The sequence below is a fragment of the Marmota marmota genome, unplaced genomic scaffold, assembly GCF_001458135.2.
Source record: "Marmota marmota marmota unplaced genomic scaffold, marMar, whole genome shotgun sequence".
Taxonomy (NCBI): Eukaryota; Metazoa; Chordata; class Mammalia; order Rodentia; family Sciuridae; genus Marmota; species Marmota marmota.
This window is the reverse complement of record NW_026000037.1, coordinates 451364-470281: the sequence shown is the minus strand read 5'-3', so window position 1 is coordinate 470281 and position 18918 is coordinate 451364. Positions and strand designations below refer to the sequence as shown.

The 18918-nt window shown below is 47.7% G+C and overlaps 1 protein-coding gene and 1 long non-coding RNA gene across 2 annotated transcripts in view; both read left to right on the top strand.

Moving 5' to 3' along the window:
• Positions 1-18918, top strand: part of Prdm5 (PR/SET domain 5) — a 120679-nt gene that overhangs the window by 54077 nt on the left and 47684 nt on the right. Inside the window, exons 8-10 of the mRNA XM_048812548.1 lie at positions 9577-9670; positions 12863-13023; positions 16289-16382. Of these exons, the coding sequence (XP_048668505.1) occupies positions 9577-9670; positions 12863-13023; positions 16289-16382 (349 nt within the window). The remainder of the gene's footprint in view (positions 1-9576; positions 9671-12862; positions 13024-16288; positions 16383-18918) is intronic.
• LOC125619328 lies at positions 1823-6575 on the top strand. Its single transcript, XR_007350810.1, has 2 exons — positions 1823-2529; positions 4243-6575. It is a non-coding gene; the product is annotated as an uncharacterized LOC125619328 (long non-coding RNA).

Below are 18918 nucleotides of genomic sequence, written 5' to 3'. Positions count from 1 at the left end.
TGCCCTCCGGCCAGGACATGGGCACTCAGCGGCTCAGGTGGAGCTGTGTCTGCCTCTGTGTGCGTGCACAGGCCACCTCCAGCTGAGGGACCCAAGCTCTGAGGGGCACAGTTGCCGTCCTTATCCAAGTTCTAATGGCAAGTCCCTTACCTTGTTTAAGTTGGAATGAGATAATAATGTTCTCATTATTATTATGATGAGATAATAATGTTCAATTTGTTTTAAAAAATGTAAATGTGTTTTTTATTCATTATTGAGGAATAGTTGCCAAAATATGTGTAGATCTGTGGTGTAAATGTGTTTTCATATGTGGATGCGGTGTACAGTGACTACCAGTCTGGCTAGTTAGCACAGCCACCGCCTGACAGAGCTGTCTTCGGTGTTTCCTGGTCTGAGGTCTATTTTGATTCTGAGTGGCCTCACCACAGACAGCTAGCGTGCAGGGTGACAGGGGTGCTAACCAGCTTGACGTTGTTGCTCCAGGGTGTGCTCCCAGTGTGATATTGCACAGTGCACACATATAAAGAGCCCCGCTCTTGGCATTCAGGAGCACCTACATCATCATCATCATCATCATCATCATTGTCGTCGCAGCCTCCCCGCGCTGGAACCTGCCTCTCCTCCAGCTGCACCTCTGCACTCCCTCCTTCCTGCACTGCTCTGTGCCTGTGTGCATGGCTTTTAGGTCCACACAGAAGTGCCATCACGCTGTGGTTTCTTTACCCTGAGGCCCCTGACTTCAGTCTTCCTGCGCTTGGCTTGTTTTACTTGGTACACTGTCCCCCATATCATAGGTGACAGATGTCCCTCTCCTCAAAGGTTGCTTGTTATTCCATGTGTGTGTATACCACATTTCCTTACCTGCTCATCCGCCGATGGCCTCTCAGGTTGAACCTGCAGTGAGCATGGGTGCGTGGGTGCCTTGGGGACACTTGGCTTCATTCCCCTTGGGCGTGTGCCCCTCCTGGGCTGCCCTTCAGGTGGCTGTTCTCCTCTGAGGCTTTCTGGTAGGCTGCATGCTGTTGTCCTTTGGCTGAGCTCGCTCAGATCCTGACCATGTGCGAGGTTCTCCTGACATATGCTCTTCTTTCCTGAGACGGCACAGGAGAGAGATGCTATACCGACTTATGCATCACATGCTGAATGTGAAGGATGATGATGACCCAGTGAAAGCCCTGAGAAGTGACCCCAGAAGAGCCAGCACTCTAGGCTGAGGTCGCTGTGGCAGGTGATGCCCCAGGTCTGGGTGTCAGTGCGTGACATGCATCGCTGGCTGGCCTACCTGACTTTCCCTGGACTGGCCGACATGCCCGTGGTCATGTGGCATTCTGGTAAATCACAGTCCCACTTCCTCGTGGGTGAGTTTGGCAGCCTGAAGACCCCAGGTGCTCCTGGAGCCCTAGGTGTAAGCACCCTGTGCTGCTCTCATTTCCCATCCCCTTTCCTTACCCTGAGGCCCCTGACTTCACTCGAGAGCCCTCCTTCCCAGCTCTCCACCGTGCACCTGCTGGCCCACGTCCCCCAACTCCTGAACCTCCTCACAGCCTGGAGGAAAAAGACCGGAGGGATGGTGCTTCTGTGACAGGTCCCAAGGGCCTGCTCCGGTGACTAATTTGCAGCGCCTCCTCGGCCCCCTGCCCCACTTCAGGCCTGCCCCCACTGGAGGTCCCTCTGTGTTGGAGGTCTGAGTGGAGGGTCACAGAAGGGCAGGCGGGTTCCTGGGCTGCCCCACGAGGCACCCTGACTGGAGCCCTGTCTGTGACCACTTGCTTCTCACTACCCTGGGGGAGACAGGCCACCTAAGGGTGCTGGTGGTTCTGGTTCCTCCTGGCTTGCAGGTGGCCCTGTGCTACATCCTCCCAGGGCAGGGGGCAGGTGCAGTGTGGGTGTTCCCTACAAGGACTCTGACCCCAGTTGGGAGTTACCCAAGGCCACCCTTACTACTGTCACCTTGGGTGAGGACTCCAGCCTGGGAATGCTGAGGAACAGCAAGGACTGCTGGTGGAGTGGCAGGCTCTGGAGGGGTCGGAGGGAAGGGGACACCACATCATAGTGTCGGGTCACGTGTGGCATTTCCAGGAGACCAGTCCCAAGGGCCAGGGCCTTCCTCCTCTCACCTTCACATTTCACAGCCTTGTCTGTGGGAGAGAGTGTGGCTTGGAGAAGAGTCCAAGAGTCAGCTGCCCACCTGGGAAACAGGTGTTGAGAGTTGATGGTGTCGCTAGGGAGCAGGCTCCACCCACAGGACTGTGCCCTTCAGCCGCACAGAGTTTGGCTGCCAAGGCTGTGGATAGAGCACAGTGAACCTGCTTCTGTATGGAGCCCTCAGTGTGCGATGGCCCCTCTGCACATGGGCCTCGAGTATGGGATTTCTGGGTTAATGCTGAGCGCGTTTTGCCCTCTGCACTTCCCGCTGCCTTCTGAAGCGGCTCTTTCCTAGCTCTGTGGGAAAGCGCCAGCGTCTGGTGGTGCCATCTTTTCACTGTCTCAGAACTGAAAAGGGACTCTCCTTGCATTTTGGCAATGATGGTAAAGTTGTGCTTCTTTTATAAATTTATTTTCCACCTCAGAAAAGTTCCCATATATGCTTTTTGGCCCCTGCCCCGCCCCCCTTTCTTTAAATTGCAATACTGGCTGCCTCTCAGTGATTTTCAGGAGTTGTGCACATGCCACAGGTGTTAATCCTTTGCTATTTTTATTTCAAATTCTTGCCCCCCACTGACTAACTTTCATCTTTATGGTAAAACAGTTTTACCTTTTTATTTTGTGAATTATTATATGCACCATGGACTTTCGGCTTCTGAGTCTGTAGCTTCTGTATTTAATGTCTCATTTGCAAAACTTTTTGCTCCAAGATTATGCTAATATTCATCAGTGTTTTTAAAAGTTATACCAGTTCATGTTTTTGGTTGGTTTTTTAACCCTCCAGAGTTTATTATTTTTAGGAATAGAATGAAATATTGATGTATAAAACTCCTAAAGTACAAAAACCCTATTTTTGGATTCCATTCTGTTTTGCAACATCCTACTGTCTTATTAATTGCAATTTGTAGAGTGTTTTAATTTCTGCTAGGGAGGATCTTTGTGGTTTCTCTCTGTGAGCACCCTCTCCTGTGGTGTTCCAGACAGGTTACTTTTGACAAGCAGACTACTATGCCTTACTTTCCATCTTCCTGGAGATGGGTAGCCTATAGTAAAAACAACCTGCTTCACAAAGTTCTTCATGTAGACACTTCCCCTGTGCATGAGTAGGTTCATAAATGGGCGGGCCATTGTTTTTCATTTTTGGCAGAAAAAGCAAGAAATTAAACCATGGTTCATGTTTCTCTGTGGTCAGCAACTTCATTCTCCAGCCCTGGATGTTCCATTTCATCCATGTCCATCTGCATTTCCACAGCAGGGCTGATCCCTCTCCCTGCCACATTCTGTCCTTAGAAGATTAAATGAGAGGATTGAGAAAACTTCATTTAGCTAGAGCAAGAGATCATGGTGGGGCTTAGCACAGTAAGAGGGAATGTGTCCTCGGGCAGCGGCCACACTTGAGCAAACTGGGCAGGGGGGGTGACTTGATCATGCATGCGTGCGCATGCACACACACACCATACCATACACACACAACACTACACCACACACACACACATATGCTACACTGTACACACACCATACCACACCCCCCATACACAACACACCACACACACCATACCACACATATACACACACCACACCACACACACACAACACCATACCACACCCCCCACACACCACACCACACACACACAACACCATACCACACATATACATACACCACACCACATACACAACACAAACACTATACCACACATATATACACCACACCATACACGCATCTATACACTACACACACACTATACTGCACGCATACATACTACACCATACATATGCTGTACTACTCACATACCATACCACACATGTAAACATACACCACACACATTCATACATACACTACACCATACACATGCATACACTATACTATACACACAAAATGTACACCGCACCTCCCCACCACACATATACATACACTACACACATACTACACACACAAACACACACACACTCTCTCTGTCTCTTTCTCTCTGTGTGTTCTATTTTCACCTGATCGAATATTCACCAAATATTATCATCTTAGTATCTGTAAAAACTCCAGGGACTTATATAGGAAATAATTTCCTTTTCAAGAATTGGCATTAATATTTGGAAGGTCAGTGTTTTCAACAGGACAGAGATTGCTTCGCTGCTGTTGGTGTGCTGGCTTTGGGAACCTAAACGTGATTGTCCATGGATGGCACATGAATCTGAATCTGAGGCGTGCTGCCTAGACAAACTGTCCAGTGGAGGGCTGGCGCCATCACTGTGAGCCATAACACAGATGCCTGTGTCATGCAGAAAGTTCTGCTCTTCAGCTGCTGCGATGAGTTGAGCCCTGTTCCTTCAAGAGTGGAAGCCAGAGATATCTGTTACCTGCACAGCTGTGTGGCGTCCTCAGGTCCTGTGGGCATCAATTCAAAGAGCGTCTGTGTGGATCTACATTAGCTGTGATTACCATGGCTGTCACAAAGAGGCAGTACTTGGAAGCCATGGTGCTCACCCCCTAGAGGCCACGTGTGGTCCAAGTGGGGCTTGTTGAAACGTCCTGGATCAGAGTCCTGGCAGTGCCATGGAGGGGCGCTCCCTGGGCGGGTCTAAGCTGCTTCCTTCCCAGGCTGCTCTGATAGCCCAGTGCTGTTCCTCTTCTTGGTGAATCCCCTGTCCTGCTCGGGGCACACTCAAGGCTATGGGGTGTATGAAACGGGGTTCTAGCTCTCAGGCAGGGACTGTTGGGCTGGCTGTGCAAGGATGTGCTTCTGTGGGAGCACCACTGGAACGCACTCCCAACTCCGCAGTGTGGAATGAGCGGCTCCTTACTGCAGGAACTTGTGTATTTCTCATTATCTTTCTCAGTTCAATTTAGTTTTCAGAGGAGGAGGCCATTTAAAGTAGCCAGTTATAAATTTGACAGTAAAATTTTGATCCACAATCTGTGTAAACAGCCAGATAGCACATATTTATATAGCTTTAGGCTCATTATGGGGCTCAGTGGGACAGTAATGTGCTTATGATATGCAGGCTTGGGTCTTCACCAACAAAACATCTTCACCAGCAAAACTCCTTTTTAGAAAGAATATTTGTAACAAATATATATTTGCTCCAAATTTATTTTATCTTTAGTTAATTTTACTAGTCTTGTGATTGTTTTCCTGCAACATAGATAGCCCAAATCAAAAAATGCCACTAACAGTAAATATTGTTACTGTGGAGCAGTACATATTATTGAAAGTCGAGGTTGTAATTTTTTAAAAAATTTATTTATTTTTTTGTTTTAGGTGGACACAGTATCTTTATTTTATTTTTATGTGGTGCTGAGGATTGAACCCGGTGCCTCATGCATGCTAGGCGAGTGCTCTACCACTGAGCCCCAGCCCTAGCCCCAGGGTTGTAATTTTTAATGGTGAATAGTGCTGATAAAAATTTTATTCTACCGTCATGAAATAAATGTTTGAGCTGTGTGACTAGGAAGGTACTAATCTTCTAATTATTGTACATTATGGGAAAGACCTCCTGAAGCATTCTGCGACATCTCAACAGTTGCATATTTCCTAGCATTTTCTACGTCTGGAATAGTCATCAGACTTGGTGCATTGCAGTAGCTGGCATAGGAAGAGATAGGTTTCATGGCACTCGCCCAGGGCTAGTTCATTTGTCACCTTGGCAGATGTGGTATCACCAGGGACTTGGCGCCTGAACAGGGATGTTCTGCTGCTTATCATAGGACCTTCTGATAATAAATCAGTGGAAAGTTTGGCACTCATTATAGATGAAAAACTCAAGGATTAGACACTTCTAAAAAAGCTTAATTTCATCTGGTGGACACAAAAGTTAAATACCTTCTGCTGGACACAAAAGTTCTCTCCTCTCAATGTGCCAGCATTGTGCTACCTCCATTCTCACATGTCCCTCCAGCACCATTTCTCTGCCTGCTCTCCCACAGGTGCTGCGGCCTGGCTGGTGGTGCTGCTGGATGGTTCTTGACAAGAGCAGTTGCTTGCCGTCTGCCTGCTGCTAGTGGGCTGCCTAAGATGTATTGCTGGCCTTCGCTGAGAAATAATTTCCATAGGATTTCTTTGTCCTAGATTTGGAAAAAGAGAAGACTGATCAGGAGGGAATATGGTGTGTTTGGAAGATCAAAGCAATCCCGTGTTTCAGGTGGAATACTCTAAAAAAAAATCTTTTGGTAATAGTACTATCTACTGTAAAAAGTCCAAACATCAAAAATAAGTAAATAAATAAAAAAGCATAAGAAGAATGCAAATGCTGTGTGGAACAGCCGCCGCCTCCTGCTCCCAGCCCTCCTAGGTGTTCCGCAGAGCCCTCCCTGGCTCCATCTCTACAGAGTGTGCAGAGTGTGGTCCTCCGTGCATAATGTTCGACTTCTACTTTTGACACTCAAAACATGTTACAGATGACTTTCCTTATTAAAGAAAGGAAAAGTACAATCATAATTTGTTTTATCTTTGTTATTTTTACTAGTTTTGTGACTGTTTTCCTGTTGTTCTTCTGGAGCTCCCCTCTCCTCGCTGCTAAGCAGAGCTCTCAGCATTTGCAACATCAAGCTCTTATTTTCTGCTGCAGATATTTCCTTTGCCTGTCACTGAAGAGTCTCACTTTGCAGTTTTGAGTTCCACTATAATTTAATTAACCACATTTACATCTTTTGTGGGCATTGAGGCATTTTCCTTTTGTAAAAATTTGTTTGAACACTTGTCAGATGTGTTTCTGCAGAGGCAGCTGGCTAGGTGGGGTGTGTGTTTGTCCTTTGGTGCAGAGTGGTACCCTGCCCCCAGAAGGCTGGCAGCCCAGGTACAGCAGGTGAGACTGCCCCACTTTCAGCCAGCCCTGAAAGATGCCCCTTTTCTTCATGTTTGGCACTGAGATACTATCTTTGCTTCTAATTTTCCACTTTTTCATTGTATTTGAGAATTAAGTATTAGTACCATGTGTAGTGTAGATACCTTGGAATCCTGTAGTCCATACTGGAAGTGTTTTCCTGCCTTCTAGACACCTGAACTTGGCCAGATGGACTGCTGGTCTTCGTGGACCCACTTGGTGCCTGCTGGCCCCTCATGTCTGCTAGTGGCCATCCATGGCTGCATGACTTGGCTGCAGACCCTAAAGTCATGCTGCTCCCTCTGTGTCCTTGTCCCTTCCTGCAGCCTCCTCCTTCTCCAGGACACATGGCACCCTGCCATGCACACGCTTTTGGACCTTCAGTGATAGCTCCACTGGCTGGTTTATTGCCACTCTTCTCCAGTTTTCCTGCTCTTTGTGATCCCCGTGTCCTGTTCCCAACACGGTCACCATGGCATTCTGTTAAGTGTGAAGCAAGAGTTGCCACTCAGCTGCCCAAACCCTGGACACTATCGTCTCTCTTGGCAGAGCACATCCTACATGCCTCATCTCTGCCTCCCCCTGGTCCTCTGTGGGTCTTCCCTTTTCCCTGCTCTTCCTGTGCTGCACCAGGCGGGCCCCCTGGCTGCTTCCCTCCTGGGCCCAGACCCCTGCCCTTGCTGGCCTCCCTGCAGAGTCCCAGCCTATTGTCTGCAGCGCTGGCCATCTAACCTCTTCCTGCCCATTCTCCGTGCAGGTGTGCCTCCCTGACAGGTCACTCCCCTGGCTCTTTCCCCACCAGCGACCCACTCCAGGGTAGCAGGAACTATGTCTTTTCTCTTTGCTGCTGTTTCCCTGTCATCACAGCCAGAACCAGCACGCAGTGCCCCGAGGTACACAGCCTAGACAGGTGGCATCATGTGACAAGCAATGTTCCAGGGCCACCTGGAGCGAGCTGGCTGCTGACGTTCTTCTGGAGCTCACCTCTCCTTGCTGCTATGCATAACTCTCTGCATTCGCAACATCAAACTCTTACTTTCTGCTGCAGATATTTCCTTTGCCTGTCACTGAATAGTCTCACTTTGCAGTTTTGAGTTCATTTATTTCTGTTATCTGAACACCTGGTTCTCTACCATGATTACAAAGCCTTTCTCCACTCAAAAATCATTTAAAAATCCATTCATACTTTCTTCCAGCACCTTTAGGTTTTGTTCTTAAAGCGAGCTGGATCTGTGTGAATCTTAATGTAAGGGGTGAGAACAGGCCTGGCCTTGTCCTTGAACGCCCACAGGGCGGCCCCCAGCCCTTCAGCTAGCGGTTGGGCTTGTTCCCTGTTGGGCAGTGCCCACTCCCGCCCTGGGTGTTCACATGTTCTGTGTAACCAGGGAAAAGTCCTCATTAGTGCTGACTTCCATTCATCTGTTTCCATGCTTTCATTTTAACTTTGGTGCTAAAGAATTCTGTGGCTGAAGAATACGTTGGATTTTCTTTGATTTATCCTTAACTTTAATGTCCATTTCTTCCATCCTTTATATTTTTCACAACTGAAAACAGTGTAGTAATCACTTTATTACCAATGTTGTGTTAATAGATGATGCTTGGACCTTGTGTTTTAGACTGGCCATTAAGCTATGAAAATTTTAAGCAATCTGGTGTGCATAAAGTGACTTTAAAAAAGTATTCTCTGTATTTTTGTACCACATATATCACAGAACTCAGGTGGTCTCCTTTATTGTAATAAGAGTCTAGTTCAGTTTTTTTTCTTTTGAAATTATGGCCCTTCTCATCCTGCCATCCATGGCAGAATGAACCTCCTTTCACACGGTGTGCTCGGTGGGCTTATCCTGCGTGGAACAGAAAGCAGGGGCGGGAAGCTGCCCTGTGTCTCTGTCTCCGGGTTTGAGATCTGCTGGGGGCCTGCCCTGCTGCTGCTTGTCAGTGTGCCCTTACACTGCTTGATCTTGGATACTTAATGACACCTTTCAAGCCTTCCTTTTCTCTCTGTGAAATGGTGACAACAGCAGCGTTTCATTAGTCCAGTTGCTGTTGGAATTAATTGAAGTGATTCCTATGAGGGGTTCACCTAGCATTTGACACAAGCTAAATATCTAGCAGCTGTCAAATAGGCTTAACCAGAGCATATCCCCTTCCCCGGTGTCACAGGGGGATGGGCAGCACTGAGGCCTGCTGCCTGCTGAGGGCTGGGAATCATTCAGGGAAGCTTCAGCTCAGGGGAAGAGGGCCAGAGTGTCCCAGTGTAGTTCACACCTGGCTACCGGAGGTTGAGTCTTGAGAGGGGGCGCCCACCATTCACTCTGCAGAGTAGATCCAAGCAGAGTAGAACCAGGGAAGTTATCGTGTTCAGATTAGCAACTTAAGATAGCAGGAGCAATTTTCTTGGCTATTTACCACATTTTTGATTAATGTAAGGGTTCGATGGTGCGCCTGTTTTGTGCCTGTGCGCACAGCCCCATGTGTGAGTGGCGGGAGAATGGTGCTGCAAGAGCCAGGACCCCCGCTCCTTCCTCTCCACCCCTTGGCATTGTGCCTCCCTGTTCTGCTCCGCAGTGACCGCTGGCCCGCCCTTCTCCTGACTCTGATGTTTCTCTTCTGCAGACCCACTCCCAGGAGAGGCCCTTCCAGTGTGAGGAGTGCAAAGCTTTGTTCCGGACGCCCTTTTCCTTGCAGAGACACCTGCTGATACACACCAGTAAGTGCCTGTGTGGGCAGTGGGGAGCAGAGGGGCTTTCCCACCCTGTTCTTAGAGCCCTGGGGATCTTGGGCCTCCCAGAAGCCCAGCCGTACGTGGTTAGGGCATCTGTTCCTGAACAGGAGAGGACTGGCAGTCCTGCCTTTCACCTTTACTTCCTCTGTCATGAGGTTTTTCCCCACAGTAAGATCAGTTGTCTTGTGAGGTACCTCATTTTCTGTCTTTTCTTCCACGGATTTATAGTTTGTACATAGAGTGAGTCTCAGACTCAGTGGGGGAGCTTTGAGTTTTGTTTGGAAGACATCCTTTCCCTCTCAGTTGTGTCGAACAAGAAAGCAGGCCTGCCTCTGTTTTAGAAAATTTTTCTAAATTTATTTTGGTTGTAGATGGACACAATACCTTTAATTTATTTTTATGATGATTGAACCCAGTTCCTCACACGTGTCAGGCTACCCCTGAGCAGGCATGCCTCTTTAAAGCATGGGCATAGTGACATGATTTGACAACTTATAGACTTTAAAGTTGGAGAGGATCACAGTGCACATTGGATTTTGGAGGGGGAGGTTGGGGATTGAACCCAGAGGCACTGAAGTACTGACCCACGTCCCCAGCATGTTTTGTTTTTTATTTTGAGACAGGGTCTCACTAAGTTGCTTGGGGCCTCACTAAGTTGCTGAAGCTGGCTTCAAACTTGTGATCCTCCTGCCTCAGCTTCCCAAGCCACTGGGATTACAGGCATGTGCCACTGTACTTGGCATCATCTAGAACCTTAATTTGAGAGGAATCGAGACTACTGAGGCTAAGGAAGCAGGCCTGAGTGGGGTCTCTGACAGCAGGGTGTTGCTCCCTGCTGTGCTACCTCTGATTTCTCACAGATTTGGCAGAGATTTTTTTTTTTTTCCTTTTGGGTTAATGTTTGCACAAACACACTATGAGAGTCTAAGAGTTATAGTAGACGCTATTTTAGAACTTTACAGAATTAACCACTGAAGAACATCACTTCTGGGAAGGAGAACAGTACTGCTGAGCTGAGTTTTAAGGTGGATTCAGATGTTAAAGTGACCAGAGATGCACTGCACTAGCACATCAGAAACTAGAAAACAGTGCGCAGCGTGGGGAATATTTACACTTCTTTTAACTTGAGACCCTTTATCAGTCGAAAACCCTGAGCACATGGCAAGTTCCTGACACTGCGGAAGCCTTGAGTTTCTGGGACAATAGGACATCAGCTTTGTCCTGGAAGGAATTTCTCTGTCAAGTTCAAGTGTCTATGATGAAAAGTGGTGAAGACAGAGGCTTGCAAGTGCCTTGAGGTGGGGTGAGGATGTGTGTCACCTCCCTGGAGAGCTCCCAGGCTCTCAGACCTGCCCTGTCACCCCAGGCTCTGTGGGAACCTCCAGCACAGCTCCCACTCCCTCACAGAGGACGAGCCTGTGGGACAGTAGCAGCTGCTGCCTGTTCCACTCTTGCGTAGTCTAAGAGAAGGGGCTGCAAATGAGATTAATGGGTTCTAAGATAGGGATTTGAAGAAGGGAGCCTCATTTTAAGATTTCTGCAGCCAAATTGGTTGTGATGCTTGGGATATTTTTCTGTGCAAAGTGAAATTTTGTTTTTCATAACAGCAAGGCGTGTGATTCTTATCATCTTGAGAAATAAGGGTGGGTTCTGTGTGCCATGTCTTCTCTGTGGTGTCCTCGGCACCCTCTGCACCTTTTGAGAGGCTTCCTGAAGCCACCCAGTGCCATCTGTCAGGAGAGGCACCTTGATTTGAAGGGAAAGGTAGACGTCAGTGAAGGCTTGGAGTTAGCAAGCTGAGAAAACAGATGTGGGCGGAATAGAGAGGACCAAACACTAGGTCTGTCTTGTCTCACACATCATGAAAATTCAAACCCATTCACTTTAAAACACAAAGGCTNTTTTTTTTCCTTTACTTCTAAGATCTTTCCAGCTCCTGAATTCATTTGAAATCATTCTCATTAGCACTCATGATCCCGCATCAGTTGGTGTTTCCTTACTTTCTCAATGATTCAGAATAGGGCTGGGGATAAGGCTCAGTGGTCTAGTACCCCTGAGATCAGTCCCAGGTACCAAAAAAAGACAAGACAAGACAAGGGAGGGAATTGGTTTCCTTTTCTTTTTTCCTTCTTTTTGTCTGTTCTTCCTTTCTTAAATGTAGAATGAAGAAATCCCAAGAATCTTCCCCTTTCTAAATTTAGTGCTGGTGCAGGGGGAAGGGAGGATGTAAGAGGGCTGGGCTGAAAGTGAGGTGCTCTCCATTGGACCTATGGTCTGCCCGTGGGCCACGTGCCCATTTAGTTCTCTAAAGGGGAAGTCCAGTTGCATCCTGTCTGCGTGTGTTCATAATGTTCTGTTACAAAGCCCTGTCTCTTAATTATGCACATTCACTGCTGAAGCTGTACTAGAGTGATCACCTAAAGTAGGCCCACGTCTTAAGAGGAGTGTCAAAGACGCATTTTAGGAAAGGTTTCAAGCTCCCCAAGATCCTTAGTGTTTTTGTTTTTTTTTTTTTGTTGTTGTTGTTTGGAATTGTTCCCCTGGGGCCTAGGCTGCATACTGAAGGGAGGGGAATGCCATCCCTCTCTCCCCTTCTAAGGGCCTGGGGAGCTGCCCCAGCATTCAGGGCCCATTGAGGGGTTCTGAGATCTGGTAGGTGAGCAGCTGCCATCTCCTCCCTCTTCAGAGTGCAAGGCAGCCCTGAGTGGGCCTGTCTTCCTGGGATTTCCTCCCGAGCTCTACCCTGCAGCCCAGCTTGCTGGGCCCCGTCCTGGAGGCCTCAGGGCCCACATGGGGTGTTTTGAGGGGAGTGTGGGAGGGGCCAAGCCACTGGCCTTGCTGGACAGTGGCCTCATGTCACTGCCAGGGTCTCCTTCACCCAAGCTGAGCATGTCAACTGGAGATGCATATTTAAAGTGTGTTCGCTCTCCCTGTGGAGCATCAGCTGAGTCACTCCCATGTTTTCCAGTGGAGGAGACTGACAATATAGGTTCCAGGGCTTTCCTTGGGTCATGGGGACTTTCTGCAGCCACCAAGTGAGTCAGTACGGGTGGATGGGAGCTGCTGCATACAGTGAGCTTTCATGGTTACGAGAAACTACCAGAGCTACAAGGAACTTGGTAGGGGGTAATGGGGCCCTGCCTGTTCCTGGTTCTGTCATCTGACTCTGTTTCCCAGGTGAGAGGACTTTTAAGTGTCACCACTGTGAGGCCACCTTCAAAAGGAAGGACACATTGAATGTCCACGTCCAGGTGGTCCACGAGAGACACAAGAAGTACAGTTGTGAGCTGTGCAACAAGGCCTTCGTCACACCGTCTGTGCTCAGAAGCCACAAGAAGGTGAGTGGAAGCCTCCCCAGGGTAGAGTTCTGTGGGTGCAGGCCAGTTCCCCCAACCCCTCAGCTGTTCCAACAAAATGACAGGTTTATACCACCTCCTCAGTAAACGTAGCTTTCCCATTTTTCAGAATAGACGTGTTTTCTCCATGAAGGAAGCTCAGAGTCAGATATAGATTCTACATGACCCTTGTGGATTAGTGGGTCGTACAGATATTCAGTGAGTAGGAGCTTATCCATCTTTACACATTTGGGGGTTAATGTAGATTTTTTTTCTTTTAAAAACTATGCATTTTTCCTTAGTAAGTTTCTTTTTTCCCAGGTAATTCAGATTGTGTTGGGAATAATTGAAGTAATTAGACTGGGCCTTCCTGGATTGGCCTGGCCCTTTGTCTTCACTCTCTAGGGCACAGGGAGGTTCCTGACAAGGACAGGGATTTCATAAGTCTTTGCTCAGCTCCTACAAGGTGGTGCCTTACTCAGAGCAATGTGGGGATGGTGTGATCTGCCTCACGCTAGTTGCATGGTACCTCAAGCATGTCAATAGTTTGTTTTCCATTTGTTGAAAACACGCATTTAAAGTACACTTTTGAAATAGCAAAATTCATTTTGTAACAAATGCAGTTAAAGGTTTTAATGTTGAGCTCAGGAATGATTGAAGTGTGCTACCAAGGGAGTTGGAGATGTGGGACTTTGGGGCCTGTCTTTAACCTGGCCCCTTCAGAAGGACGGACCTGAGCAGCTGTCTCTTCCATGTCTCTAATGTTCAAGGGTAATGAAGCTTTTTGGATGCATTACTTTTTTTGCATGTATTTACAATTTAAAAAAAAAATTTGTGGTAAGTGAGGAAAATAAGAATGGGTTTTGAAGGGTGATCTTGCTGTTGTCTGCTAGCACACCATCACACAGAGGTGCGTTGTGGCGAGCCAGCCATGGGCTGTGTGTGAGCTGTGCGCATCTTGAACACAAAGTGGACTGGACTGACGATGCTGCTCTGTCTGGGCTGTGCACGTGGGTGTCCCTTTTGCTTATTCTGCCTTTGATCATCACATAGCATCTGAGATGGGTGTGGCCTTCCAAGCAGTCAGCAGACATCAGGAAGCTAGACTCAACCCCCTGAAACCTGACCCCTTGCCTCATTTAAAGGCTTCTCCCAATAAAACCCGGGTTCCAGGTGTGCTCTCTTTCTTTCTTGCCTGCCTTGCTCCCCTTGTGGGAGCTGTGGCTTAGGAGCGTCACTGAACTCAAAGAAAAGGTGTTTTCTGTGTCTGTGTCTGTGTCTTTATTTAGTCCCCAAATTCACTTGGAATGACCCTCACTGGTTTAGTCGTGTGTCGTGACAGTGCGTTGCTCTCTTTCATCTCATATGTGTACATGGCACGTTCCAGTAAGAGGCTTCTAGGCTTTCTTAGGCACATTTCAGGTAGTTGAGTTTTGTACTTTCAGTGTCTTAAGGTGTCTAAGCAGATTCTGTTGCTAATGATAAGATACATTTTTTAGTTAAAAAAATATTTTAATTTGTTTTATTGATGCAGCCTTAGTGTCTAGTTTGAAACCTTCCATACTATCTGGGATTTCAGCACATGTAACATGTAACTGAATAGTGAGGCAGTGTCATGGCAGCAAAATTGCTGGGGTCTCCTGGAGATGCCACAGTTAGCGGGCCACCTCCTGTTTGAGCAGCCAGGGTGATAATAGCAGATGCACGCTTTCCAGAGGACCTCGAGCTGCCCAGGGAGGACTTGCTGTCCCCTGCCCTCTGTGGGGCGTGAGAAGACAGGTCTGTTGTAGGCCGGCTCCTCCTTCCCTCAACATGGGCCCAAGGTGCCAGGCAAAGGCTCTTCCCTAGTGCACAGGCAGGACTTTTGGTGAGAGAGAAAGTCAAGTACCTGCCACATGCAGAATTAAGGGTGCCATCGCAGATGGCACCTTTGGTGGGTTACAGGGCTGATGAGGCTGTTTCTCCAACTTGCTTGTAGTATGAATCCTTTCAAGGGAAACAGTTGTGCAGGACTGAGCTATCTAATGTTAATAAGGTATTTTAGTTTATAGCCATTTTAAAAATCACAAACCCAATTGTGCACATTTCAATACATTTTTTTATACCATCGTGTAATTTGCAAATTAAATACCAATAAGACATGAAACTAACTATGTTAGAGTTAGTAACTAATTGATTGAAAGATGGAAGTGTGTTTGTGTCAGTCCTTTGGGGTGGCCAGGTGGCAAAGTGTCTGCTGTCTCTTCTGCTCTCCCCCGTTTCCCTTCTGAGAACATTCCATTAAAAACCCCTTTCCTGTTCCCTTTTGGCTGGTCCATGGCAATGCGCGTAGCAGTAACTGCCAGTAATTTGCAGGAGAGCAGATGCAGGCTCAGGTCCTGAAGCTCTGCTCGGCGATGGTAGCCCAGTTGGTTCACTCCCTGCTTTTTAATTGTTAGGTTATCATTGGGAAAACACCCTGAAAATTGTCTCAGAGACCTCGTGCAGATACCTGCAGGAATTCCATGCCTCCCCTCCAGCCTTCCCATGAGAAACACTGGGGTCTGACAGAGGGCTTTCACCTCTCATGTATTGGAACAATATGTTTTGATATTGGTGGAAAAACTGGTCTCCTGATGAGAGGGGTCCAAGTTTCATACCTCTACTTTCCGGAAAGGTCTCTTTGCTTTAAATTATGGACATTGGTTGCTACTCACTTTTGAGGACACCACTCACTTCTCTTGGTGGGAAGGTCTTATGCCTGGATGAAAGGTACTGAGAGCAGGGCTTCACACTGACTATATTTAGTTAACACCTGCTGGCTTGAGGTCTCATTAGATCTGTGTCCCTTTCTGCTTTGCAGTAAAATCATTCCAGATAATCATAATTAAGTAACAGATGGCTTTATTGATATTAATTCTGTCCTCAAGAGTTAAATGCACACAGAATGTAGGAGGTGCTTCCAGGAGTGGTCTTGGCAGAGTGGGTGCATTTGCCCCTCCTGGCTCTGGGTTTTGCTCATTTATGTGGTTTCCTGTAACTTCATCACATTTCGGTGGGTGCTCCATAAAGCCTTAAAAAGTGAACTACAGAACTGTTTTCAAATTAACACTAACACACAGTTCTGAGGGTTCATTTGAACCCATGGGAATATCCATGATAAATTGTTTAAATCTCATTGTGATTTTAAATCATTTTAATGAAACATAATCCTGGAAAATAAGGATTTACTATTGTCAGAGACACTTAATCAGCCCTAATTCTTACTACTTGTCTCCCTTCCCTTCAGACACACACAGGAGAAAAGGAGAAGGTCTGCCCATATTGTGGCCAGAAGTTCGCCAGCAGCGGGACACTGAGGGTCCACATCCGGAGCCACACAGGTAGGGCATGGGCCTGGGGCCAGACACCCAGACATTAGCTCCCAGCTGGAGGCTGCCTTCCATAGTGCTGTGACGTCCAGTGCCTCACTCTAGACTGGATTTGAATAACTGAATTTCCCCCAAAAAGTAAAATGCCTGCAGTGGAAATAATTTTGTTGATGTTAAGTCGTGATATAGCCGTGGTTGACCCTGTGTGGGGTTGGTTTTTATTTATTTTTTTGTATTGGGGCTTGAACTGGGTTGCTTAATCACTCAGACATACCAACAACCCTTTTTATTTTTTATTTGAGACAGGGTCTTACTAAGTTGCTGAGGCTGGCCTTGAACTTGCCATCCTCCTGCTCAGCCTCCCAAGCCTCTGGGGTTACAAGTGTGCACCATCCGCACCTGGCTTGCCCTGTTTAGGACTCAAAATGAGGGAATAGGGAGTAGATGTCACCTTTTATCAAAGGCGGAGGGGCTGCTTCTCCACCCCTTCCTGTAACTGTCACCAAATGTGGCCCCTTTACCTTTGAGAAGCCGTGGAAGGTGCTCGGATGCCCTGGGCATTTACTGGGTGAGCACTATGCACTGGCTTGCTTCCCAGGGGCCCCCTTCTTTCTGACTGCATCTTGTGCAGTGCCTGTCAAGAAAGTGGGCACGCTCTAGGCTCTGACCACCCCTCAGCTCACCCGTCTTCGCGACTGGATAGTATTGCCTGGGGAAATCCGCAGGCTGACTGTGCTCAAGAAGCTTCCTCCTCAAGGCCATGGGATTTGTTTTTTATTGACAATTATATCCCCAGGACCTGTCGGTGTAGCACAGCGACTGCTGTGAAGGCAGGCATGCCAGCACACATGTGGCCAAAGAACCACGTCTGTGATTGCTGGACACGGAGGAGGAGGGACAATGGTGCATGATTTATTATTTTGGGTATTTTGTGCCTTAAGCTAATGGACATGTAGTCACTGTAGTATTTGTTGTGGGGCCACTAGATGCTTCTAAATGACACACGTGAGCACCGTGGCTGAGCATTGTGGGATGGCTTTGGCTGTGGGGCTCCGCAGAGCAGAAGAGGCCTTTCTGCCGTGCACTGGTCAAGAGAAAGCACCACATCCAGTGATGAGCTGGACAGGATAGGGGCAGCAGAGGGCCTCATCTAGTCATGTGCTCTGGAAAGCACGTCGATGGCGGCTGCCTGTATGCAGCTTGCAGAGAGCGGGGAGGTCCTGGGCAGGCTCTGAGGTCCCTAGGCAGCCCTGCCCTATGCACTGGGGCTGTATAGAGCTGTGATTGAGGGTGCTCGGCAGACTGCATGGAGTCACTCCTGCTCACCATTTATGTGTGCAGGAGAGAGTAGGGAAGAGGGAGTGCGTGTGGTAGCTGCATATCAGGGTGACAGGTTCACAGTGATGCCTGGGAACATCCTGGTGCGACTGAGTCAGTCTGGTGTGGAGCATTCAATACAGGGACTTGTGTTGCTTAGAACACACAAAGATAGCTTCCAGCACAGAAAGGGTGATGCCAGCCAGCCCTTGGCGTTCAGATGTCCCGAATGTGAGAGTCCTTATGCCCATACTTTATGTACTCATAACAAAGAATGGGTGAACAGTGGGGTGGAGCAAAGCTCTTACAATCGTAATGGCTCCTAAAATTTTAATGATTATACCCCACAGAATTGCAGTAATAAGAGCATTTTTTGAGATTCAAGAATTTCCTCTGATAAAATATTGAATTTTTATATCATGTTTTTTGTTGTTGTACTGTATTTTGTCCCATGTTGTATATAACATAAAGACTTATTCTAAAAGCTAAAGAACACTCACCTCTGATTTGATTTATGGTGTGCCTGAATCTGTGCCACCTGTTGTGCAGATTGTCCTATTCACGTGGCTTCTGATGAAGAGAACAGGGTTCCCCGATGCCAGCAGCCCTGCCAAGCCACGGTGAGCCACACCCGCATTCCAGCACATATGTGAACAGACAGATGCTGAGGCCCGGTGCTCATACAGACAGGCACATATACCCACAGATGACAATACGAGTATATGTTGAGATGGGAAGTGAGTGAGTGTGTGTGTGTGTGTGTGTGTGTGTGTCCACACAAATAGTCGTACAACTAATTGTTGATGTAGCTGTCCACTTGTAACTAGACTTTTCTGTTTAACATCAGTCTCATTTTACTTGCACATTTTACAATCCTTTTAATTTATATCTCATGTCACACCTGTTCAGTGCTGACTACCGGGCATTGCTGGGTTGGTGGAAATGGGAAGTGCTAGGCAGTATCAGGGTGACACAGCTGCCTGGCAGCTGGCATCTGACTTCCACACATTCCTGGTGTGGGTTTCTTCTCCTGCATGGACAAGTGATGTTTGCTTCCCCTTTACTTGCCTTTTCCTGTCCTAAAAATGATGCACCTCCACGGGCCTTCCCAGGACAACCTGGTTCCTTTGAGGGTCTGGTGAGAGTCGTGGGTGCCCAGGAGCGCTCAGGCCACATTATGGGAACTAACACTCCAGATGGATTTCGCATGGTAAACACCTAGCCAAAAGAG